The sequence below is a fragment of the Chelonia mydas genome, chromosome 1, assembly GCF_015237465.2.
Source record: "Chelonia mydas isolate rCheMyd1 chromosome 1, rCheMyd1.pri.v2, whole genome shotgun sequence".
Classification (NCBI taxonomy): Eukaryota; Metazoa; Chordata; order Testudines; family Cheloniidae; genus Chelonia; species Chelonia mydas.
Genome location: NC_057849.1, coordinates 346,447,441 through 346,471,868, shown reverse-complemented (window position 1 = coordinate 346,471,868; position 24,428 = coordinate 346,447,441). Strand labels below are relative to the sequence as shown.

The 24,428-nt window shown below is 66.0% G+C and overlaps 1 protein-coding gene across 10 annotated transcripts in view; it reads left to right on the top strand.

The window, feature by feature from the left end:
• Positions 1-24,428, top strand: part of IMPDH1 (inosine monophosphate dehydrogenase 1) — a 45,591-nt gene that overhangs the window by 14,081 nt on the left and 7,082 nt on the right. For 3 of the 10 annotated variants that reach the window (XM_037889498.2, XM_037889501.2, XM_037889503.2), the window contains 12 exons: positions 1,566-1,614; positions 6,797-6,898; positions 7,140-7,214; positions 8,524-8,730; positions 9,065-9,152; positions 11,081-11,280; positions 12,709-12,799; positions 14,226-14,333; positions 14,818-14,961; positions 15,474-15,618; positions 15,822-15,965; positions 16,678-16,761. In XM_037889498.2, coding sequence (XP_037745426.1) covers positions 1,566-1,614; positions 6,797-6,898; positions 7,140-7,214; positions 8,524-8,730; positions 9,065-9,152; positions 11,081-11,280; positions 12,709-12,799; positions 14,226-14,333; positions 14,818-14,961; positions 15,474-15,618; positions 15,822-15,965; positions 16,678-16,761 — 1,437 coding nt within the window. Of the gene's footprint in view, positions 1-1,565; positions 1,615-6,796; positions 6,899-7,139; positions 7,215-8,485; positions 8,731-9,064; positions 9,153-11,080; positions 11,281-12,708; positions 12,800-14,225; positions 14,334-14,817; positions 14,962-15,473; positions 15,619-15,821; positions 15,966-16,677; positions 16,766-24,428 lie in introns of those variants that run through there. The other 7 variants (XM_043521933.1, XM_043521941.1, XM_037889500.2 and 4 more) reach the window with 5 other exon arrangements.

The following is a 24,428-nucleotide window of genomic DNA, read 5'->3' as shown; positions in this document are numbered from 1 at the left end:
AGACAATCCCCGTCTGGTCCGGGCTCCGGGAATCTCCCAGGGGAGGGGGAGGGCTGCCGCGCCTCTGCCCTGCCAGGACCCAGTGGCACGGCCTGCCTGGCGGGATCCCCCACTGCACCCTCACCCACGTGGAGAGATCCCCGCGCCCCCGGGGACCCCTGTGCACTGGGGTGGGAGCAGGGTGCTGGGCTCTGGCGCTGGCCCCTGGGTGGGTTCTGGGTGGCTAGAGCAGTGCCGGGTCCTAGTTTTCGGGGGGCTGGGGAGGTGTGGGCTCCCCCGGCTCTGCCCAGGCCTTGCTGTTTGCAGCAGCTGCTGCTGCCTCCCCTACTGCTGCGTCTGAGCGGGAGCCAGGCAAGCGGGGAGGAGCAGGTGCCTTCCTGTAGCCGGGGAAGGAGGAATTCAAGGGGGCTGGATGGAGCCCTGCTCCCCCCCAGGTCCCTGCCTCTAGGCTCCGCACCCTGTTGACCTCCAAAGGGGCTGGGGGGGGCATGCCCAGGTCCTCTCCCCCCTAGCCAATGTGGGGGCCTCTGCTCCCTCCAAGCCGTGGGGTGGCATGTCCCTGACAGAGCTTCATCCATTCTGGACAGGCTGCAGACAGGGGACCTGCCCCCTCCCCGAGCTCGTATGCCCAGTGGGCCGGCTGGCGGCCCCGTGTGTGTTGTGGTGCCCGCCCCGTCGCCCCTGCTCCCTCCCCACCCAGCACCCCAATGGGCCCCTCGGTGTCCCCCCCGATGGCCCTTGCGTCCCTGCCCCGTGGCTGGCGCCCATGAATGCAGCTCGCCGTAGCGGTGAGGGCTCCAGGCCGTGCCCCCCCAGGCTTGTTCATGCAGCCCTGCGGGGATGCTTGACCCCGGCTCGGAGAGGCCCCCTGCAGGGAGCTAGCCCAGCAGGTGTTCGCACTGGCCCCTTGCCCTCTCCAAGCAGCTGTGGGAGCCGGGCGCCGAGCCCCACCCGGTTCACAAATAGCTCAGGATTAGCAGCTCAGCCGGGCCTGTAATCCCGCCTGCTTGCAGCCGTCCTGCTGTGCCAGCCCAGGGCTTCCTAGCCCGGCTGGCTGGCTTCCCAGGGGCCCGGCCCCTCTTATGCCCTGTCTTTGTGCCGGCCTTGGGCTGGCCTGAAAGGGGGCAGGGTCCTGGTACCAGCCCGGCCCACGCAGTCACCCCCTCGCCGGCCCCGCTCTCTTCTCTGGCCTTTCCTAGGATTTGTCTTCCAGTAACCCTAGGCGTTGGGGCAGGCGGGGGCCGGCTCAGACCCGGCGGGGGGGGGGGGGGGGCGCCGGCTCTGATGGGGGGTTGGGCCACGCATGGCGCCGGCTCTAACAGGAGCAGGCAGACATGGGATGGGAGCTTTTCCCTGCCCACCAGTCCCCTGCCCTCCTGCAAAGCCACCTGGGGCCAGGCCATGATGACTGCCACGGCCCCGTGCCACGGGGGGGGGCTTGCGGGGAGCCCAGCCTGCCCTCTCTGCGCAGCTGTGGCCGTGCGTGCGCCGGGCTCCAGGGGCGGGGGGTCCCTGTGGGGCACAGGGCTGCCCTCATGTAATGCTCTCCCCCTCTCTTTCTGCAGCGACTTCCTGATCCTCCCAGGCTTCATCGATTTCACGGCGGACGAAGTGGTGAGTCCAGCCCCTGGGGTGCTCGCCGGGGTGTCCCCTGGGCCCGGCGCTGCCAGCCCCTTGCACCCTGGGGTGGGCAGTGCCGTGCTGCCAGGCACGGGGCCAGGGCAGCACCAGAGCTGGGGGGTGTTAACACTGAGCCACCGTCCCCCATTGGCAGGCCCCTCTGCCGTCCGCTCACGCTCCCTCTAGGTCTAGGGTGTCCCATTGGGGGTGGGACAGTGGGCTGGAGTGCAGCCCCCCCAACCCCCTGTCTGCCTGGGAGCAGCATCCCCGGGGCCCATCAGGGATGGTGTGGGGTTGAGCTGCAGGAGGGGAGACCGGGGAAGTGGTGTCCCCACCATGGGGCCTGCAGGACAGCCTTGGGGCCCGGGACGAGCCCGTTGGGGTTCCCTACACAGCCGTGGGTCTGGGCTCTGCGCTGCATGGGTGATGCATTTGCCCCGTCCTCCAGCTTGCAGGCCCCTTGCCTGCCTGGCCCAGTGCCTCGGGGAGAGGTGTTATCCAGCACCCCGGCCGGCATCTCCCTGACCCCGGAAACGTGCACAACCTGCAGTGCCGGTGCCTGGGGATTGCAGAGGCTGGGGGGACGAGCAGATGCTGTGCCAGCTCGCGGCACTCCCTGGCAGGGAGCTGCGCTGAAATGGGGCCGGTGCCCTGTGTGGGGAGCTGGCCTGGGGCTGGGATCTGAGCAGGGAGCGACGCTGAAATGGGGCCGGTGCCCTGTGTGGGGAGCTGGCCCGGGGCTGGGATCTGAGCAGGGAGCGGCGCTGAAATGGGGCCGGTGCCCTGTGTGGGGAGCTGGCCCGGGGCTGGGATCTGAGCAGGGAGCGGCGCTGAAATGGGGCCGGTGCCCTGTGTGGGGAGCTGGCCCGGGGCTGGGATCTGAGCAGGGAGCGGCGCTGAAATGGGGCCGGTGCCCTGTGTGGGAAGCTGGCTCGGGGCTGGGATCTGAGCAGGGAGCGGCGCTGAAATGGGGCCGGTGCCCTGTGTGGGGAGCTGGCCCGGGGCTGGGATCTGAGCAGGGAGCTGTGCTGAAATGGGGCCGGTGCCCTGTGTGGGGAGCTGGGATCTGAGCAGGGAGCGGCGGTGAAATGGGGCCGGTGCCCTGTGTGGGGAGCTGGCCCGGGGCTGGGATCTGAGCAGGGAGCGGCGGTGAAATGGGGCCGGTGCCCTGTGTGGGGAGCTGGCCCGGGGCTGGGATCTGAGCAGGGAGCGGCGGTGAAATGGGGCCGGTGCCCTGTGTGGGGAGCTGGGATCTGAGCAGGGAGTGGCGGTGAAATGGGGCCGGTGCCCTGTGTGGGGAGCTGGCCCGGGGCTGGGATCTGAGCAGGGAGCGGCGCTGAAATGGGGCCGGTGCCCAGTGTGGGGAGCTGGCCCGGGGCTGGGATCTGAGCAGGGAGCGGCACTGAAATGGGGCCAGTGCCCTGTGTGGGGAGCTGGCCCGGGGGTGGGATCTGAGCAGGGAGCGGCGCTGAAATGGGGCCAGTGCCCTGTGTGGGGAGCTGGCCCGGGGGTGGGATCTGAGCAGGGAGCGGCGCTGAAATGGGGCCAGTGCCCTGTGTGGGGAGCTGGCCCGGGGGTGGGATCTGAGCAGGGAGCTGTGCTGAAATGGGGCCGGTGCCCTGTGTGGGGAGCTGGGATCTGAGCAGGGAGCTGTGCTGAAGCCTGGCACAGGTGCGGGGAAGCTCCCGGCCCTGCACGGTCTGGGCCTGGCCTGAGCATTGCTAGGGCTCCCCGGAGCCCTGGGGCCTATGGCTCCGCCGTGCTTGGGGTGGGGGCGCTGCGCTCCGGCGCAGCCAGTAACGGCTCTAACCACCTGCCTGCGCCGGCAGCCTCTCTGGCTTCCCGCGCTCGGGGCTGGCCATGCTAGGCTGTCCTCGTGTCCCCCGGGCAGGCCCCTCCCTCACCCAGCTGCAGTGGAATTAGCGAGCGGGTAGCTGGTGAAGCAGATGGGTCAGTTATGGGCCTGCCCTTCCCATGCTGTGCCCGCGAGCTCGGGGACTCAGCTGGAGATCCAGAGCCTTGGGGAGCCACGTCTGTTCTGAATCCGATTGGGAGGGAGGGGGGTGTAGTGGTTAGAGCAGGGGCCTGGGAGCCAGGACTCCTGGGTTCTACCCTGGCCCTGTCACAGACTCCCTGTGTGTCTCGGAGCGAGTCCCTTCCTCCATCTAGGCTGCCATGCCCCCCGACAGTGGTGACCCCCCCTGGGCTGATGTGACGCCTGGCTGGCAGTAGCCCCTCGGCTGGCAGCCGTGCAGAGTCGAACTGCGGAGCCCTGTGTGGGGAGCCCTAGAAGGGGCGAGTCCAGGACCCTTAACCCCAGAGCGCAGAGTCAGGTCTCTGCAGCCTACGGCTCGAGCCCTGTGACCAGTGACTGCTCCTAGCTAGCTTTCCAGGGCCACCAGGGCTGGACCATAGCCTGGTCCCCTTGTCAGTCTGACCATAATCCCCCCCAATACACGCGGGGTGGGGAGTGGCAGGCACCCCTCTTCCCGCACAGGCCGCTGCCATGCAGGCAAACCCATGGTGCAGCCACAGGCCAGGTGCTGGGACCCAGTTAGCATGCAGCTCGGCCAGGCAGCGTCCACCCGGTGCAGATCCCAAGCTTCCCCCCTCGCCCCTCCGCCCATGCAGGGTGTTTCCGGGCAGCTCGTGGGGCAAGTGGGGGGGCTATGTCTGATGGCCCCCGTCCCGTAGCAAGCTGCAGCGTTGCGTGCTGGGATCTGGAGTCCCTGCAGGTGACACGTGGGCCTGTGACGAAGTGGGAGTGTTCTTAATGTTTCCTCTGAATAGTGTGGGGGTGCCTTAGTTTCCCCTGTGCAGTTCTTAAGTATCTAGGTGGTGGGGTAAGGGTGTATGATCATTGCAGAGCCCTAGAGGGCAGGTGTGGGCAGGGGTCTGGACACAGACAATGGCCGACACCCTGTTTCCTGGCATCTGATGGCCTGGCCCTTCCCCCCCTGCAAGGTGAGAGCTAAAGGGTTGGAGGACAAAAGAATCAGGAGCCCTCCTGGCCCGGGAAAGGGACAAAGCCCGGGGGGGGGGGCTGGAGGGAGTTTCAGTTTGGGGCTGGCTGGGACATGGAGTGAAGGGCAGACGTGGTTGTCTGGCTCACTGCCCCCCAAAATGGACCCAGCTGAGGGGTCCCGTTCTCTGCACCTACAAGCTCTGTGTTAGACCATGTTCCTGTCGTCTAATAAACCTTCTGTTTTACTGGCTGGCTGAGAGTCCCGTCTGACTGCGGAGTTGGGGGGCAGGACCCTCTGGCTTCCCCAGGAGCCCCGCCTGGGCGGACTCGCTGTGGGAAGCGCACGGAGGGGCAGAGGAGGCTGAATGCTCCGAGGTCAGACCCAGGAAGGTGGAGCCGGGTGAGCTGTGTGTCCTGCAGACAGGCTGCTCACAGAAAGGCGACTGCCCCAGAGCCCTGCCTGGCTTCATGGGGAGCAGTTTCAGAGCATCGCCCAGGGACTCCGTGACAGGGCCCCATTGGTCTGGCTGGCTGGGGTGAGCCCCCTGAGCTGGGTCCCCCTGGGTGTGTCCGAGCCTGGCTGGGCCCCATGCCCCATTTCTTCTGCAGAGCCAGGCCGCAGCTCCCAGCCGGGAATCTAGCTCTGCAGAGAGCAAGATTTCAGGGCTAATCAGGTTCCCGGCTGGGCTGGGCTCTGGTGAAGGTTAGGCCTGGGGGCTGGGAGTGGAGCAAACATGCCCAGGTTCGGAGCAGGGATGGTGGGGAGGGAAGGCCAGCTGGGGCGGGGGACAGCCAGCCACCATGAGCTCTCCTGGCACGGGACGTGGGGCGGCTGGCAGATGCCCCATCTGAGCTCCCCCAGGGCAGGGCTTGGGGCCCAGTGCGCTCTGAGCTCTCCTGGGGTGGGGGTCAGGGCCCAGCGCGCTCTGAGCTCTCCTGGCTTGGGGGGTAGAGTTGAGTCCCAGCACACTCTGAGCTCTAGGGCCAGGACCCCGTGCACATGGGACATGCTTGTATGAGCCACCAGGCTGCATGGGCCCCTCCAGCAGCCTCCCTCATGGCTGGCAGACTGGAGCAGCTGGGTTCCCTTGTGGCTCGGGCAGTGGGGTGGGACCCAGGAGCTCTGGGGTCTAGTCCTGGCACTGCCCCCGTGTTGTCTGTGCCATGTCCCCTCAGCCTGCGTGCTGCGGTGTGCCCACAGGGAAGGGCCGGCTTGGCACAGTGCCCGTGGTGGGCACTGCCCAGTTCCGCAGCTGGCACCTCCGCACCTCCGTGGGCTGCATGACAGGGTTGGGCGTGGCCGCCAGTCCCATGTGCCCTCGGGTGCTGTGTCCATCACAGGCCCCTGCCGTGATGCCACTCCCCAGCCAGCTCCCTGCGGCGTCGCCCGGGGCCGTGGGCTGGCACAGGGCGGCCGACGCTGAGTAGTACCCAGTGCCTGGGTGGGAGGAGGCATGGAAAGGCCCTTCACTGGGGAGCTCAGCACTGGGGGCTCCGGTTGTAGGGCAGGGCTTGAGCTGTCCCTGGGCCGCTCAGCCTGAGAGGGATGGGCTGTGGGGGGCCGGGAGTCCCGCCGAGCCAGCCGGGTGAGCCCGGGGGTAGTGAAGAAATACAGCAGCTGGCCCCGTGGGGGGAACGTGAGTGGCCGCATGCTGGAGCCTGCAGAGAAGGAGCCATGGGGTGGGTGGGCGTGTGGCCTCCTGAGTATGTGGGGCAGGAGCTGGAGGAGGGCTGGGACCCCCTGTGGGGTTGAGCACGGAGCCCCTGGGCAGGGGCAGGCTTGGGGCAGGTCTGCATCCTAAGGGAGCCCTGTGTGAGCAGTGTCTGGCCCCCCCAGCACCGTGGCTCTGATGTTGGCCAGCGCTGGGCAATTCCTTGGCAGCCGGGACCCCCGTAATCCGCGGGCGAGGGGGTCCTGCCCTCTGACAGTATAGCTCCAGGCACCTGTCGGGCCCTATCTAGGTGATAACGCTTGGCGAGCCACGGGCACTAGGGTGGGGGCATCTCCCCTGTCCTACGCCCTGCTGCCCCGGCCGGGGAGGAAGCACCTGGCCCAGCCAAGCCTTGCCTAGGGCATCTCCTGGCATCGGGCATGGCTGCTGGGCAGCCCTGGGCTAGGGTTGGTGCTGGGTTCACGGGTCTGTGCTCCCCTCCACCCCCGGAGGGTTAATGCCGGGGGGGGCTGAGGGGCTCACGGCTCTGTACCCCCAGGACCTGACCTCGGCGCTGACCCGCAAGATCACCCTGAAGACGCCGCTCATCTCGTCGCCCATGGACACCGTCACCGAGTCAGACATGGCGATCGCCATGGCGGTAAGAGTGGGGCGGGAGGGGTCCAGCCTGTCCGGGGCAGGGGCTCCACAGCTCTGATGTTCCCGTCCCCAAGCCTCTCGCTGGAGACCGGCCCCAGCCCTGAGCGTCGGGCAGCTGGGCTGGGCGCCTCGTGAGCACCTTTCCCCTGCGCTGCCCCGGAGAGGCCGTGCCCGGCCCCCACCACGGGGCACCCCCGTTGCTCCATGGGGCCGGCAGAGGCTGACCCGTTCTCTCCCCGCAGCTGATGGGCGGCATCGGGATCATCCACCACAATTGCACCCCGGAGTTCCAGGCCAACGAGGTGCGCAAGGTCAAGGCAAGTACCAGCCGCGCCCTGGGGCAACCCTGGCACCAGGAGACTGGCTTGGGTCAGACATGGGGGGGCCAGTCTGCTCTGCCCCTCCTCAGCCATCATCTCTCAGGACCCTGGTCCTTTGCGGCTCCACCCCCCCTAGTGTCCGCGGCATGGTGCTCCCACGGAGCCGTTCCCGGCAGACGCCTGTGCCGGGCCTTGGCATACGGCTCTGACGGGCTTCCCAGCCCCATGTAGGTTAACACCCTGAGAGGGGATCTGAGCCGCGTGGAGACACCCGGTGCTGCCCCCCTTGGGCCTGCCAGGCGGTTCCCAGAGCCCCAGGGCGTCTGGGTGGCTGTGGAGGGAGAGATTTGCCCCGTCTGCTCAGTGTCCTGGTACCAGCAGGGCTGGGGATGGAGCCGCGAGCTCCTGGCACCCCGCTGCCGGTGTGCACGCCGTGGGGAGCACCAGGCTGAGTCAGGGGTGAGGTGTCACCCCCCAGGGATCGTGGGGCAGTACCAAGGCCAGTGCGCATGTGCACACACGCACCCCTTGGGGAGCGTGGGGTCAGGGTGGGGCGCTGTGGGGTCGGGTCTCTGGAGAGCAGGGCTGTGGGGATCAGTGGGGAGATTGGTGTCCCTGGGGAGCGTGGGGGAGGGTGGGGCACTGTGGGGAGAGGGGCGCCCCCCGGGGAGTGTGGGGCAGAGTGGGGCACTGTGGGGGTCAGTGGGGAGAGGGGCGCTCCCCGGGGAGTGTGGGGCAGAGTGGGGCACTGTGGGGGTCAGTGGGGAGAGGGGCGCCCCCCGGGGAGTGTGGGGCAGAGTAGGGCACTGTGGGGGTCAGTGGGGAGAGGGGACACCCCCCGGGGAATGTGGGGCAGAGTGGGGCACTGTGGGGGTCAGTGGGGAGAGGGGCGCCCCCTGGGGAGTGTGGGGCAGAGTAGGGCACTGTGGGGGTCAGTGGGGAGAGGGGCGCTCCCCGGGGAGTGTGGGGCAGAGTGGGGCACTGTGGGGGTCAGTGGGGAGAGGGGCGCCCCCTGGGGAGTGTGGGGCACTGTGGGGGTCAGTGGGGAGAGGGGCGCTCCCCGGGGAGTGTGGGGCAGAGTGGGGCGCTGTGGGGGTCAGTGGGGAGAGGGGCGCCCCCTGGGGAGTGTGGGGCAGAGTGGGGCGTGTGGGGGTCAGTGGGGAGAGGGGCGCCCCCCGGGGAGTGTGGGGCGCTGTGGGGGTCAGTGGGGAGTGTGGGGCAGGCTGGGGCGGGCGCTTGCGGGAGGCTAACCCCGCTCTGTGCTGCAGGCGCCCGGCTGGTGACTCCCCCTCTCCCTCCCCTGCAGAAATTTGAGCAGGGCTTCATCACGGACCCGGTGGTGATGAGCCCCACACACAGCGTGGGGGACGTCTTCGAGGCCAAGCTGCGCCACGGCTTCTCGGGCATCCCCGTCACCGAGACGGGCAAGATGGGCAGCAAGCTGGTGGGCATTGTCACCTCGCGGGACATCGACTTCCTCACCGAGAAGGACTACGCCACCTACCTCAGCGAGGTACCGCCCGCCCGCCCGCCCGCGGGACCTGCCCCGACACAGCCGCCCCTGCGGTCCGGGCTGCGTCTCGCGCCAGCCTGCCCCCCTCCAGCGCGGCGGGGGTGGAATTCGCTGCCCTCTGGTAGCTCATCCCCCTGGACATGGCGGCTGCGGTGCCAGGCACCCAGTTCTGTGGGTTGGGAGGCGCACAGGCACGGGTGCGCGCAGGGGCAATGGGGCAGGGCTTTTGGGGAGAGGGGGCAGGGCACCAGGGTGGAGGGATGGGGCTGTTGGGGGAGGGGCATGGCACTGGGACCCATCTGGTTGCGCTCCCATGTGCCGTTTGGCCCCGCAGGTGATGACGAAGCGCAATGACCTGGTGGTGGCGCCCGCCGGGGTCACCCTGAAGGAGGCCAATGAGATCCTGCAGCGCAGCAAGAAAGGTACCAGGGGCCTCACGCTGCCCGCCCTGCCCTGGGCACGGGAGAGAACTGGCCCGCAGCCCCTGCTAGCCCGGCCCTGGGCTCCCCGCACACCCCGCTGTGCCAGTGCCCCTCGCTCCCCACCCGCAGCCCCCTGCTAGCCCCGCCTTGGGCTCTGTGAGCTGTCTGGGGGGAAAGCAGAGGAGAGACTGAGACGCTTCCAAGCCCATTACAGGTTCTTTGCTGCCCCAGGGCTGGTGCCCTCTGTGCCCGGGCAGGAGGCCAAGTGTCACCCCCCCATGCCTGACTAGTCTAATCGCCTTCTATGATGAGATTACTGGTTCTGTGGATGAAGGGAAAGCAATGGATGTATTGTTTCTTGACTTTAGCAAAGCTTTTGACACGGTCTCCCACAGTATTCTTGTCAGCAAGTTAAAGTAGTATGGGCTGGATGAATGCACTGTAAGGTGGGTAGAAAGTTGGCTAGATTGTCGGGCTCAACGGGTAGTGATCAATGGCTCCATGTCTGGTTGGCAGCCGGTGTCAAGTGGAGTGCCCCAAGGGTCAGTCCTGGGGCCGCTTTTGTTCAATATCTTCATAAATGATCTGGAGAATGGTGTGGATTGCACTCTCAGCAAATTTGCGGATTATACTAAACTAGGAGGAGTGGTAGATACAGTGGCAGGTAGGGATAGGATACAGAGGGACCTAGACAAATTGGAGGATTGGGCCAAAAGAAATCTGATGAGGTTCAACAAGGATAAGTGCAAGAATCCAATGCACCGCTACAGACTAGGGACCGAGTGGCTCGGCAGCAGTTCTGCGGAAAAGGACCTAGGGGTGACAGTGGACGAGAAGCTGGATATGAGTCAGCAGTGTGCCCTTGTTGCCAAGAAGGCCAATGGCATTTTGGGATGTATAAGTAGGGGCATAGCGAGCAGATCGAGGGACGTGATCGTTCCCCTCTATTCCACATTGGTGAGGCCTCATCTGGAGTAGTGTCCAGTTTTGGGCCCCACACTACAAGAAGGACGTGGATAAATTGGAGAGAGTCCAGCGAAGGGCAACAAAAATGATTAGGGGTCTGGAACACATGACTTATGAGGAGAGGCTGAGGGAACTGGGATTGTTTGGCCTGCAGAAGAGAAGAATGAGGGGGGATTTGATAGCTGCTTTCAACTACCTGAGAGGTGGTTCCAGAGAGGATGGATCTAGACTGTTCTCAGTGGTGGCAGATGACAGGACAAGGAGTAATGGTCTCAAGTTGCAGTGGGGGAGGTTTCGGTTGGATATTAGGAAAAACTTTTTCACTAGGAGGGTGGTGAAACACTGGAATGTGTTACCTAGGGCGGTGGTGGAATCTCCTTCCTTAGAAGTTTTTAAGGTCAGGCTTGACAAAGCCCTGGCTGGGATGCTTTAGTTGGGGTTTGTCCTGCTTTGAGCAGGGGGTTGGACTAGATGACTCCCGAGGTCCCTTCCAACCCTGATATTCTATGATTCTGTGATCCCCCCATGCTCTTTAAACGGGGCTCCCTCCCCTTGCTGACTCTGCGGATAGTTCTCCGGGGCTTGGAGTAGAGGGAGCCGTGATGGTGGTGCCAGAGCCTGGGCGCTGGAGTGGACTGGGGCGTGTGGGACAGCCCGTGCTCGTAGGGGGCCAGCCCCACGTGCTCAGAGCGGCTTGGTGGGCAGGGCGGTGTGGCCGAGGTTGCAGCGTCACTAGCAGCTGATGTTCGAGGAGGGGGCTGCCGGGGCGGGGCGCTGAGCTGGGCTGCGGGCACTGGCTTGTCTCTGGGCAGTTCTCAGGTGGGCTGAGCTGGGGAATGGGGCTGGGGACAGCGGGGCCATTGGCCATGGCCCCACGGTGGAGCTGGCCCCACTGCGCGTGCAGCTGTGGTTTTGGGGCTCTGCCGGGTGCCCCCCTCACTGCTGTGCCCTCCCCGCGCCAGGGAAGCTGCCCATCGTGAACGACAGCGACGAGCTGGTGGCTATCATCGCCCGCACGGACCTGAAGAAGAACCGCGACTACCCGCTGGCCTCCAAGGACTCGCGCAAGCAGCTGCTGTGTGGGGCGGCCATCGGCACCCGCGAGGACGACAAGTACCGGCTCGACCTGCTCACGCAGGCCGGCGTCGACGTGGTGGTGCTGGTGGGTACCGGGCTCGGGGGGCTCCCTGCTGCCCCCGGCCCAGCAGCCTCCCTGACCCCCGGCACAGCAAGGGTTAAGGCCCTGAGACCCTTGCCCAGCCAAGCCAGACGCTTGGCACCTCCCCACCGGGGTCGGATGACCCCCACCCCGCCCCAGATTGGATCATCTGGTGGGCCTGGTGTCTGCCACCCTGGGTGAGATGCTCCCTCCTGTCAGACCTCTTAAACTCCCTGTCTGCCGCCCCAGCCAGAGCAGGGCGGCTGGTCCTTGGAGCAGGGTGCGTGCGGGGATCTCGAACGTGGGGCCAGCCTCCAAGCCTGAGGAGCTGGATCAGTCCTGCACCATTGCAGGCACATGCTCGCCGGGATACCAGTGCCACGGGGTCCCCGGGCGATGCTCTGGAACTGCTCCCCATGAAGCCAGGCAGGACTCTGGGGAAGTCTCCTTTCTGTGAGCAGCCTGTCTGCAGGACACACAGCTCACCCGGCTCCACCTTCCTGGGTCTGACCTCGGAGCATTCAGCCTCCTCTGCCCCTCCCTGCGCTTCCCACAGCCAGTCCGCCCAGGCGGGGTCCTGAGGAAGCCAGAGGGTCCTGCCCCCCAACTCCGCAGTCAGACGTGACTCTCAGCCAGCCAGTAAAACAGAAGGTTTCTTAGACGACAGGAACATGGTCTAACACAGAGCTTGTAGGTGCAGAGAACAGGACCCCTCAGCTGGGTCCATTTTGGGGGGCAGTGAGCCAGACAACCACGTCTGCCCTTCACTCCATGCCCCAGCCAGCCCCAAACTGAAACTCCCTCCAGCCCCTCCTCCTCTGGGCTTTGTTCCTTTCCCGGGCCAGGAGGGCACCTGATTCCTTTGTTCTCCAACCCTTTAGCTCTCACCTTGCAGGGGGGAAGGGCCCAGGCCATCAGTTGCCAGGAGACATCGTGTCAGCCATTTATGTACCCTGGCCCTTTGCTCTGCAACAATTACACCCCCTTACCCGGTTTCAGGTAGCAGCCGTGTTAGTCTGTATCCGCAAAAAGAAAAAGAGGACTTGTGGCACCTTAGAGACTAACAAATTTATTTGAGCATAAGCTTTCGTGAGCTACAGCTCACTTCATCGGATGCATTCAGTGGAAACCTAGAGACTTACGAAATGCCTAGGGGAAACTGAGGCACCCCTACACTATTCAGAGGAAACATTAAGAACAGTCTCATTTCGTCACAGCCTGCTCCCCGGAGAGCTGCCAGGCCAGTGTGTGCTGGAGGGCAGGGAAGGAGCCAGGATCCCCCGGGGCGGAGCAGGGTCTGGGGATCTCCCTTCCTAGGGCCCTTCCAGCTGGGCCCATCTGCAGTCAGCGGTGGGGGTCAGTGTGGGGCGGGGCCGGAGCTGTCTCTCCTGTTCCCTTCCTGCTCTGACTGTGGTCTCGTCCCCCCCACAGGACTCCTCCCAGGGCAATTCCGTGTATCAGATCAGCATGATCCATTACATCAAGCAGAAATACCCCGAGCTGCAGGTGATCGGTGGGAATGGTGAGTCTCTGGGGGCCGCAGCCCTGGCCGGCGGGTGCAGGGCGGGGCGCTCGGGGGCCGTGGCTCTGATGGGCACAGCACTGAACACCCGGGTGGTACCTCTATGACCTTGCTCCAGCAAGGGCCGTATGGCGCTGCCGAAACACCCCACGCGGCACGTCTGGGCCCGGGGCTCTGCTGGCTCCCCAGCACGGCTCCGGCGCCCCGCACGGCGTGTCTGGGCCCGGGGCTCTGCTGGCTCCCCGGCACGGCTCCGGCGCCCCGCGCGGCGTGTCTGGGCCCAGGGCTCTGCTGGCTCCCCGGCACGGCTCCGGCGCCCCGCGCGGCGTGTCTGGGCCCGGGGCTCTGCTGGCTCCCCGGCACGGCTCCGGCGCCCCGCGCGGCGTGTCTGGGCCCAGGGCTCTGCTGGCTCCCCGGCACGGCTCCGGCGCCCCGCGCGGCGTGTCTGGGCCCGGGGCTCTGCTGGCTCCCCGGCACGGCTCCGGCGCCCCGCGCGGCGTGTCTGGGCCCGGGGCTCTGCTGGCTCCCCGGCACGGCTCCGGCGCCCCGCGCGGCGTGTCTGGGCCCGGGGCTCTGCTGGCTCCCCGGCACGGCTCCGGCGCCCCGCGCGGCGTGTCTGGGCCCGGGGCTCTGCTGGCTCCCCGGCACGGCTCCGGCGCCCCGCGCGGCGTGTCTGGGTCCCGGGCTCTGCTCGCTCCCCGGCACGGCTCCGGCGCCCCGCACGGCGTGTCTGGGCCCGGGGCTTTGCTCGCTCCCCGGCACGGCTCCGGCGCCCCGCACGGCGTGTCTGGGCCCGGGGCTCTGCTCGCTCCCCGGCACGGCTCCAGCGGCTGGGACAGGGGAATACGTCCGACCACCCTCTCTCGGGACAAGGCTAGTCTGGGAGCAATAGGCTGTGTGGGGCCCATCCCCAGCGGGCTGCACATGTACAAGCCCCACAGGTCATTGGGGCTGATGAAAGCAGGGATCTTCCCCCGCCCCTGCGCCGAGGGCCCCCCCTCAAGCTGAGGGAGCCCCTGCCCCGTTTGTTCTGGGCAGCCGGGTACCACGCTGCTGGGGCAATTGCTGAGCCTAGGCGGAGCTGGAGCGAGTGCTCGCCGTGCCGGGACCGGAGCTGGTTCACTGGGACCGGGAGTCGTAGCAGACCCTGCCTGCCCGGACCCGTTGGAGCAGCCCCGCCCGAGCCAGCAGAGCGTGGCCCGGGGCACTGCCCGCCAACGCCCTCCTGCACCTGCTCTGCCCTGTCCATCCTCCCCGGCCCGAGAGGCCGTGGCAAGTCTCCCAGCCCAAGGCCCCAGTGGGTCCTGCTGCAGGGTGGGGAGAGGGGCTGGGATTCCCGGTCTGAGAGCGGGCCGGGCGGGGCCCTGGACTCTGCCCCGGGCCCGGTGACCAGGTATTTCACGGCTGCCTTTGCTTTTGTCTCCTGTTGGATCCACAGTGGTGACAGCGGCGCAGGCCAAGCACCTGACGGACGCGGGGGTGGATGGTCTGCGCGTGGGCATGGGCTGCGGCTCCATCTGCATCACGCAGGAAGGTAGGGGTGAGCTCCGGGCATCGCGGGCCCTCGCAGCCCCAGGGGGGTCAGCAGCTCCCGGCGGGGCACGAAGGGCCCGGACCAGTGTCGCGCTGGGCAGAGACGTAGCTGAGGCTGGGTGGGGGCTGCTCCGCCCCACCCTCCCCTTCCCCCCCCACCCTGCTGGAGGCCTCCGGGCCCCTGCTCGGGCCAGGCTGGCGCTGCAGGGAACGGCTTCTCCTGTGCGCACGGCTCCTGGCCTTTGTTAGCGGGGTGACGCCCGCGGCTGGCAGAGGAACCCAGCCCCGTGCGGTGCCCGGCACGTCAGTGGCCTTTGTCAGCGGGGCTGACGCCCGCGGCTGGCAGAGGAACCCAGCCCCATGCGGTGCCCGGCACGTCAGTGGCCTTTGTCAGCGGGGCTGACGCCCGCGGCTGGCAGAGGAACCCAGCCCCGTGCAGTGCCCGGCGTGTCCCCCGGTGCTGACGCTCCTGTCCCTGGCTGCAGTGATGGCGTGCGGCAGGCCCCAGGGCACGGCCGTGTACAAGGTGGCGGAGTACGCCCGCAGGTTCGGCGTGCCTGTGATCGCGGATGGCGGCATCCAGACGGTGGGGCATGTGGTGAAGGCGCTGTCTCTAGGAGCCTCTACGGGTGAGTGAGGCTGTCGCCGTGGGGCCAGCCTGCCTGCCCCCCGTGGTGCAGGGATCCGCCGGGGTGCTCTCCCCGTGCGGTCAGTGCCCCGGGTGGCACATGGGGATGCTGTCCTGAGGGAATGGGGCAGGGGCTCAGCAGGGGGCGATCTCCCCTCCCGGGCGGCGCTGGTTGCGGCGTGCCACGGCTGGGTGCATGAAATACCACGTGCCTTGGGTTGTTGGATTCCACAGGCGAATTCCCTCCACGCTGGGGGTGCTGGCCCCCGAGTCTTCAGGCAGACGCCCAATACGTGGCGGCCCCTGCGCCCCCAGACAGCCCCGTTCGGCCCTGACGTGGCGATTACTGCAGGCACGGGGACGGGGGGCTTGGGAGCTGGGCAGCCGGGCACCCGTTGTGCACTCTGGGGGCTGCGGTCGTGCCCAGGCGTGCTCCGGGGGGGGGGAGGGGGCGGTCTCTGCTGTGGCACTAATGTCCCCCGTTCTCCACCCCTCTCCCCGGCGCCCGGGCAGTGATGATGGGCTCCCTGCTGGCGGCCACCACGGAGGCCCCGGGCGAGTATTTCTTCTCCGACGGCGTGAGGCTGAAGAAGTACCGGGGGATGGGCTCGCTCGACGCCATGGAGAAGAACAGCAGCAGCCAGAAGCGATACTTCAGGTATGGGGCAGGGCCCCTCTGTCCAGCCTGGGGTGGGGGCCGGGAACGCAGCCTGCCCGGCAGGCGCTGCCACAGCTCGGGGTGGGGCCCGGGGGCAGTAGGGCAGCTGGGGGGCGGGGGCGGGCAGGCTGGAGGCAGGATCCCGTTGGGGAGCAGAGGCTGGCGCGGGGCCCCCCATAACAGCCGCCGTGTTCTCCCCCCAGCGAAGGGGATAAGGTGAAGGTGGCGCAGGGCGTCTCCGGCTCCATCCAGGACAAGGGCTCCATCCAGAAGTTCGTCCCATACCTGATTGCGGGCATTCAGCACGGCTGCCAGGACATCGGGGCCAGGAGCCTCTCCATCCTCCGGTGAGGGGCCAGGCTGCGGTTCTCACTCAGCCCTAGGCAGGCTGTCCTGGGAGGGGCCTGCCTGGGGCCGCCCTGGGGCTGGGGCCTCTGAGAAATCAGCCCCGCCTGGCCCCAGCAAGATCCTGAGCTGTCCCCTCCCAGGGAGGGGGAGACAGGTGGCATCTGAGGGGTGGGGAGCCAAGCTGGGGGAAGCAGCTGAGCTCCCCGCCCCAGTGCTCATCCCCCCAGACCGCGCTGAGGGCGTCTCACACGGACGGCGGCCTCAGCGCCCGGGGGTGCCACGGGATGGGAGAGGCCAAGGGGCGGCTGACACGTGGCTGACAGGCCCTGTGACACGTGGGGGCTGCTCCGGGGCCCCGTTAGCTGGGCAGTTACGTCACTGAGTCCCGGGGCTCTGGTAGCAGGGCCCTGGGTGGGGTTAGATCCCTGTGACGGGTCGCAGTTACTGCCTGGGGCCAGGGCACCGTGGCGGGGCCAACGCAGCTGGGCAGCCTTGTCGTGGCACCTGTGTGGGCTGGCCTGGGCCAGGTTGCCGTGGGGGGGATGGCGCAGCCTGGGCCAAGCCAGGTTGCCATGGGCGCCGGCATGGGGCCTGGCGGGTTGCTCTGGCAGACTCGCTCTTGTGCGCGCTCTGCCCTGTCCCCCGCGTGCCCCCCGGGCCGGTCGCAGGTGTCTCTGCCTCACTCCTAGCCGCGCTGTCTCTGCTTGCCAGCTCCATGATGTACTCGGGCGAGCTGAAGTTTGAGAAGAGAACCATGTCGGCCCAGATCGAAGGCGGCGTCCACGGCCTCCACTCGTAAGTGCCCTGCTGCTTCCCTGCCCCTGCCCCTGCCCCGGCTGCTGCTTGGCAGCCTGCGGTTACCCAGGATGCGGTGCACTGCCTGGGGGGCGTCCCTGCATTTCCTGACTGGCTGGGGGGCTGGGTGCAGGCAGGGGCCCTCCTGTGACCCTGCAGCCCCTCGGGCAGCCAGCTCAGTGCCCCCCGTCAGTGCCCGGCTCCCCACCGTGCACAGGCAGCCGCGACCGTCCCAAAGGTTCCTCTGCCCCCTTCGCCATGTGCCGACCAGGATCCTTCTCCTCCCACCCTGTCCTGCCCCTACGCTCACTGCCGTGGCAATCTGGCATTGGGTGCGCTGTGGCAGCGCCGAGGTGCCCTACTCATGGATCAGCCCCCTGGGCGCTAGGTGCTCCACAAACCCGCGTTGGGAGGGTGCTCCAAGTCCCAAGGAGCTCAGCGTCTCCGTGTGAGACGAGACACCCGGTGGAAACAGGCAGAGTGGAAAGGGTGGGTCAGCCGGATGGCCGGTGGTTGAACAGCTGCCTGGAGCCGGGTTCCCTGCTAGGAATCCCAAATGTTCTCCTCCCTTTCGGAGGGCAGCCGAGGATTTCTCTGGGGGTGGGGAGGGCCAGGGTGGATCTGTGGAGCGCCCTGTGCCCGCTCCCCGCTCTGGGTGGGCAGCAGGATTGTCACTGGGGCAGGCAGGGACCCTCCTCGGAGAGCCACTGCCACTCTGCGCTCGCTCCACGTGGTGCGCTGGGAATGCGGCTAGCCTGGTGGAGAAGGGCTGCCTGCAGCCTCGCTCCACGAGGCCCGGGGAGCCGAGGACTCCCAGCCTGGCCCCAGATCCCTACTCAGCGCTGGGGACGGCCTTGCCCGGCGTGGGGGGGCAGCCAGCGGAAGATGGAGAGCGCCGCACGTCCGGTATTCCGGCGCCGAGCCCCTCCGGTGACACAGCTCGGGGATGGCAGCCAGTCGCTGTGTCACAACAGGGCTGTGCCTGCCACCCCGTGCCCCTGCTGGCCTGCCACCCCTTGCCAGCTGGGCGCGACCCTGGCGTCATCAGTCTCCAGCCCCTGTCCCCACTGGGCACCCGCTCTGCTGGCAGCGGGTGACTCTCCGCGCTGGGGTCTGTTCTGACAGGCGAGAGAGGTGAGGGCAGAGGCTGGCAGCAGTGTCCTGCTGGCAAGGAGGAGTTGTTACCGGAGCGAGAGAGCTTCTCCGCACGTCACTGACCCCACAGACACCCCCAGAGGCCAGGCCTGGCCCGTGCTGGGGCTGGGCGAACAGCCGCTCCCGTGGAGTGCTGGGCATTGTTGCGGGCGGTGTGTGTCTGACAGCCCCCTGCGCTGTCCGCAAGGGAGCGGATCCCAAATGCTCACCTGTTCTCCCCTTCACAGCAGGGCGACGTTTGGCTCCCTGCTCCTGCATCTGCCCCAGGGTGTGGTCTCTCTCTGAGCACCGGTGGGACCCCAGGGGGTTGGGTTAGCAGCCCTCTGCCAAGGGACTGTGTATCGTAGGTAGGACGCTTGGAGCCGTCACGGCATCGCCTGTTATTACTCGTGTTTATTCCAGTAGTGCCTAAGGACCAGCTGAGCTCAGGCCCCCTTGTGCTGGGCGCTCCACGAACCCGGGGTAGCAGAGGGTCTCTGCCCGAAAGAGTTTAGTCTAAATTGACCAGATGGCTTTGGCGGGTGAGAGCCACTTGCCAGAGCCATCGTGAGCGGCCTGTGGCCATCCACCCTGAATACAGAGGGAGCAGCCTGCAGTTCCCGGCAGGCAGAGCTCTGCCTTGAGCCGGCCCCTGAGGGCAGCGCCCGGGCACTCAGGCTCTGGAGGCCATTTCTGACCCAGAGGCTGCGTGTGGTCACGTGCCAGCCCGCCCCGGTTAACGTGCTGCCAACGGACGGCTCCCAGGCCAGGCCGCACGGAGTGAGCACCACAGAGACCCTGACTGTGCTCGGCCTGCGAGGCCAGCCGTGTGATCTCAGCCCCGCACCGAGTGCTCCTGGGGCGCGGGGGGCGAATCGGCAGCGAATCCGGGAGATACGGGCCATGGCCTGGAAACGCCAGCGTCTTTCATCTGTTGGCCCGTGGGAAGGTGCGGCCTTCGATTCCTTCTGGGCAGGAGGAGCGTTTAGTTTCACTTGGTAAGGTCTGCGTGGGCACAGCTGGGACGTGGGGGGAGCAGCAGCGGGACCCACGGCTGGGGGTCTGGGTGTGAGTCCAGTCTAGCGTCCAGGCGGGGTCTGTGGGAGGAGCAATGTCCCATTGCCAAAGCCGACACTGCTCGCTTTGTCGGAGGGATCTTCAGATGCAGGCTGAGCCCTAGGCAGAAGGCTGCACTGAGGAGTGTAAATGTCTGTTCAGGAGACCGGCCCTTCAGCGAACGCTGCGGCTTCCCAGACGCGCACTCAGCCTGGCCGGCGCCTGGCCGGCTGATTAGGAGATTTTCCCTTCGCTTTCCAGGCTCTCTCTCAGCTGGGAGCTCCGTTTTCCTCTCCCACGTTCTCCCTTCGGTAACTCAGGCTTGTAACCACGCCAGCGGCACCCGGGCCTGAGAGCGGAGGCTGAGGGGTGGGAGACGGGCTGGATTCGTGGCCCAGACTAGCCCTCGAGCCCAGCGTGTGGACAGGCTAGCGCTGTGATGGAGCAGGGTAGAGAATCCACTCGGGTCTGTTGCACCCGGACGACTGTGGGAGCGTCCCCAGATAACCAGGGACATGCCCCTGGCCGGGCTGTCAGCAGCTTCCAGCCTTCGGGGGCGGGGGGGGTTACACCTCAGGGCAGCTGAGCCCGTCTCCCCAGGCCCCTCCCAGCAGGGAGGTACCAGGATGCCCCTGCCCGGAGCATGGCACCCGCACGTTTGCCCATACTCCCTAGTGCCGCAGAGCATCATCTTGTGCTTGGGTGGGGCGGGGCTTGTGCTGTAGTGGAGCTAACCGTGCTGGTTGGCTGGCTGGCCTGTCTGTCTCCTCGCTCATGGGCTGAGACTCGAATTCAGCCCCTGCCCTGCCTGGGGGGATTAGAGTGGATGGCACCGGCTCAACCCTCCCCTGCCTCTGCTGGCGTTAACCCCTCTGCGCCGTCCCCCCTCTTCCCGGGCAGACTGCAGGCTTGCTGGGCGGGCTCCCTGCCTGGGGGCGGCTGGGGGAACGCTGCGCGGGTCCCATTGTCTGCGCGGGTCCCGTTTCCGGCGCCTCGGGCACAAATCAGGATCTTGGGCTGGCAGGGCCCATGGGGCTGCTCCTGCATCCTGTCCTCATCCTCCCCTCCCGAGGGCAGAGCAGCCCTGGCCGTCCCTCATCCCCCTCTGACCCTCCATGGCAGCGAGATGGCGCCCTGCGGCGCCTGCCCACCCCCCTTGGCGCCCTGCAGCCGTGTCCACTGGTCAGCCGCACAGGCGTGACCAGACGAAGGGCGTTGGTGGCGAAGGAGAGATGCTGGTCTCTCCCAGCGAGCAGCCAGGTACCCAGGGTGCACTTTCAGCCTTGAATGATTCCTCCCGGCACTTCCGCCCCGGGCCTGCTGTCCCCTGGAGAGGTTTCTGCCCTCCCCGGTCAGTGGCTAGTAGAGGCTCTGCTGTAATTGCCAGGGGGGGTTAGCTGAGGAACACTTTGCTGCCAGCTCCTTTACTTGTTTCATTTCCTTCCCCTGATGATTCCTGGTGCCGAAGGCACCTTCCGACCTAGTGGCCAAGCCAATCTCTCCGGCTTCCCGCCATGCGATGACCTCACTCCATTGCATGTTGGGCCCAGCCGGGATCTCTTCCTCTGGGTGGGAGCCATGTCCTAGGCTGCTGGTCCTTCTCCGCCAGAACCCGCCCGTCCGGGGATGCTCATCTAACACTCTCCCTGCTGGAGTGAGCTGTGAGGGGAGCGTCCAGTTGGAAAGAGATTCTCTCGCCCCCCAAAGGGGCCCTCCTCCTTGAGCTCCCACTCCTCCCGCGCCCTGTAAGTAGGGACTCTTTGCTGGAGGCTCCTATTACTGGTACCCAGAAAGTGTCTGCAGCCCCTTCAGCCAGCCGTCCGTGGCCCTCCAAACAGTTTGGCACCAGCTGGGAGCTTGGCACTGGAGCCCAGGACCGGCTGCACCCCACTGTAAGGGCAACCCAGGGTGCAGCTCCTCTTTCCCAGAACGGAGAGACCAAAGAAACTGAGTCATGACTGATCATGGGATGGCAGGTTGCCCCGTTGGTCTTGCCCGGCCCACAGAAAGCACAGAGGCTCGGGCCCAGATGAACACGCCCGTGATCGGACAGAAAAACGCTGTCTCGGAGTGTTGGGTCACGTGGCACCAAGCACTCTGCTTGCCAGAGGTCACCCTGCTCTCTCTCCAGGGTGGCTGAGCATCTTGTGGACACTCCCCATCTGGGCCTGACAGCTGGCCGAACCTCCAGGCAGTCTGCAGAGGGAAGCAGGCACTCCTCCGAAGGGGCGTGATTGCAGATGCCCAGAAAGAGTCCTGACCCCCAGGTCAACGGGCTGGAATTCGGCGTGATTGCCCTGGCTGCAGAGCATTCCTACAGTGCTGAAAGGAACCACGGTGCAGATGCAGATGGCCACGCTCGGTCAGCCGCTGCATGGACTAAATGGCACGGCTCTCCTCCTTCCAGGAGTACATCACAATCTGGGCAGACAGCACTGAGCCAAACGTGTGCGATCACTGAAGGACTCCATTCTCAGACCTGCGTTCGACAGACGGGGCGATAGACCTTCTCACCCCCAACAGGAACAACAGATGCCCTAGAGCACCAGCCCAGGGTCCCTCCAGGAAGCCTGCCCCATGCCCTCTGTGCCTCCCCACCCCAGTAAGGAAGACGAGGCAGGATGCAGTTGCATCCATAGCCCCTTACTGGGCCAGCCAGCGTCAGCTAACAGACCCCCTGCAGCTGCGTCCATCTATACAGACGCTGACCTGTGGCCAGTCCCTCAGAACCGGGGCAAATCCCTCATCCAGACCCAACGATGGTACAGCGGATGGCGTGGAAGCTGGCTGAGCACTGCAGCCGGGGATGGCTCTAGAGAGCCTGTCACGGAGTCACCGGGCGATGCTCTGGAACTGCTCCATACGAAGCCAGGCAGGGCTCTGGGGAAGCCTCCTCTCCCCAGGGCAAAAAGCTTACACAACTTCGGCCTTCCTGGGGTTGACCTTGGGGCATTCAGCATCCCTGTCCACACTGTGTGCTTCCCACAGCCAGTCCGCCCAGGCGGGGTCCTGGGGAAGCCAGAGGGTCCTGCCCCCCAACTCCGCAGTCAGATGGGACTCTCAGCCAGCCAGTAAAACAGAAGGTTTATTAGACGACAGGAACATGGTCTAAAACAGAGCTTGCAGGTACAGAGAACAGGACCCCTCAGTCAGGTCCATCTTGGGAGTCAGACCCCCATCTGAGCCTCTCCCCGTTTCCCCAGCCAGCTCCAAACAAACTCTCCAGCCCCTCCCCTGGCCTTTGTCTCTTTCCGGGGCCAGGAGGCCACCTGATTCCTTTGTTCTCCAACACCTTCAGTTGGCACCTTTGTAGAGGAGCAGCCCAGGCCATCAGGAGACAGGGTGTCGGCCATTCTCTGAGCAGACACCATCACACTGGCCCCCTAGGGCTCTGCCACAATCACGCACCCTTATCTCACCACCTGGATACTTAAGAACTGCATAGGGGAAACTGAGGCACCCACACAGTATTCAGAGAAAACATTAAGAACAGTCCCACTTTGTCACAGAGCCATACAAGACATCCACACACAGGACTGGAGGCCCCCTGCGAGATCAAAGTGGCAAAGATTTTGCATCTGGGCTTGACAGCCTGGTTTCACCCATCAGGACCCCTCCCATCCCCGCCTTCCCAAGATTTCACACGCCATCCTTCAACTCCAGTTATCCAGCCTCACCGTGGAGTCCGCTTTGCTGCTGACAACCTCCCACCATCCAGTGCGGTCCCATACAGCGTTCCCCGAGCCCACTGGCTCAGACTCTCTGAAAGGACTGGCCCAGGCTTGGTCCTCGATTTGTGAGCCCTGTTCTCCTTGGGCCTTGTGGAACCTCCCCTCTGAGCCCTTAGCCAAGTGCTCTCTTCACCATCCCAGTCGGTAAAACACCTTCCCGGTGGCTATTGCCTGCACCAGCCGTTACGGGGTCCCAGCACACGCTGCCGTCTCGGGGGTAAGGGGGGGCCGAGACCTCACCCAGGAGGTCTTTTCATTGGAACTGAGTGATTGACCTTGTAACGGGGTCAAGACTCACCACCGCAGCGCCTCCTGCTGGTTGCTCCGGGAATTAGCTCATTCCAGCCTTGGCGTGCCTCCTGCTGGCTGGTGTCTCGCTCATTGTCTGTTTATCTGTGTTGTCTCCACCACCGGGACACGCGTCGCTCTCTGGACCGCGGTGTCCTCTTCAGGACACTGCCCTCCGGCAGTGCCCATTACTCCATTCTCCCCCCTTCCGGGGGTATATCCGCAGTCCTAGTCCACACCTGCCTTCATGGCCACCTGCCAACCTAAAGTCTAGTTCCTTGCCTCAGGGACAAGGTGCAGTCCATTGGCCATGCTCTCTTGTGGCAAGATGCAGTGCAAGGGGGGGGACCCAGCCCCACCCACTACTCTGGGCCCCAGCCCAGGAACCCTTGAGCGGCAGCTGCTGGCTGCTTTCCTCCACTCCCCATCGCTGCCTGCCTTCCCTGGGCCACTTCCCCGTAGCCCTAGCACCCACTCAGCCCTTGTTTCAAAGCCTGCAGTCTGGCAGGGTCAGCCAGAGCTCCCACTGCCCTCTACCCTGCCCAGCACTGCGCGGTCCAGGATGCCGCTCCTTCTCCCAGGAGCCAGCCAGCCCTCCTCCCCTGCTGGTCAGGGGGAGACTGCCCTCTCCACGCTGCTGCAGCCTTTATATAGTGCTCAGCCTGGCCCTGATTGGCTGCCCACAGACCCTTTCTGATTGGCTGCCCATCTGCGCAGCCTCTCTGGCCTACTTTAACCTATTTTCTCCTGGAGTGGGGCAGAAGCAGCCAGGGAGGCTGTGGAAACCTGTAGCTAATTAGGGCGAGGCTTGTTAGGAGCCAGACCGGAGACGGCCCAGATCTAAGGAGTGGCCCAGCCGAGCGGAGGGGAGTCTCTCCCTGACAAGCAGGGAGGACAGCGGGCTCCCAGGGGTAACACTGGGGGCAGAGCAGTGCTGGGCAGGCTCAGGGGGGTGTAGGGAGAGCTGTCACGGAGTCCCCGGGCAATGCTCTGGAACTGCTCCCCACGAAGCCAGGCAGGACTCTGGGGAAGTCTCCTCTCGGGGAGCAGCCTGTCTGCAGGACACACAGCTCACCCAGCTTCCACCTTCCTGGGTCTGACCTCGGAGCATCCAGCATCCTCTGCCCCTCCCTGCGCTTCCCACAGCGAGTCCGCCCAGGCGGGGTCCTGGGGAAGCCAGAGGGTCCTGCCCCCCAACTCCGCAGTCAGACGGGACTCTCAGCCAGCCAGTAAAACAGGAGGTTTATTAGACGACAGGAACATGGTCTAACACAGAGCTTGTAGGTACAGAGAACAGGACCCCTCAGCTGGGTCCATTTTGGGGGGGCAGTGAGCCAGACAACCACGTCTGTACTTCACTCCATGTCCCAGCCAGCCCCAAACTGAAACTCCCCCCAGCCCCTCCTCCTCTGGGCTTTGTCCCTTTCCTGGGCCAGGAGGTCACTGGATTCCTTTGTT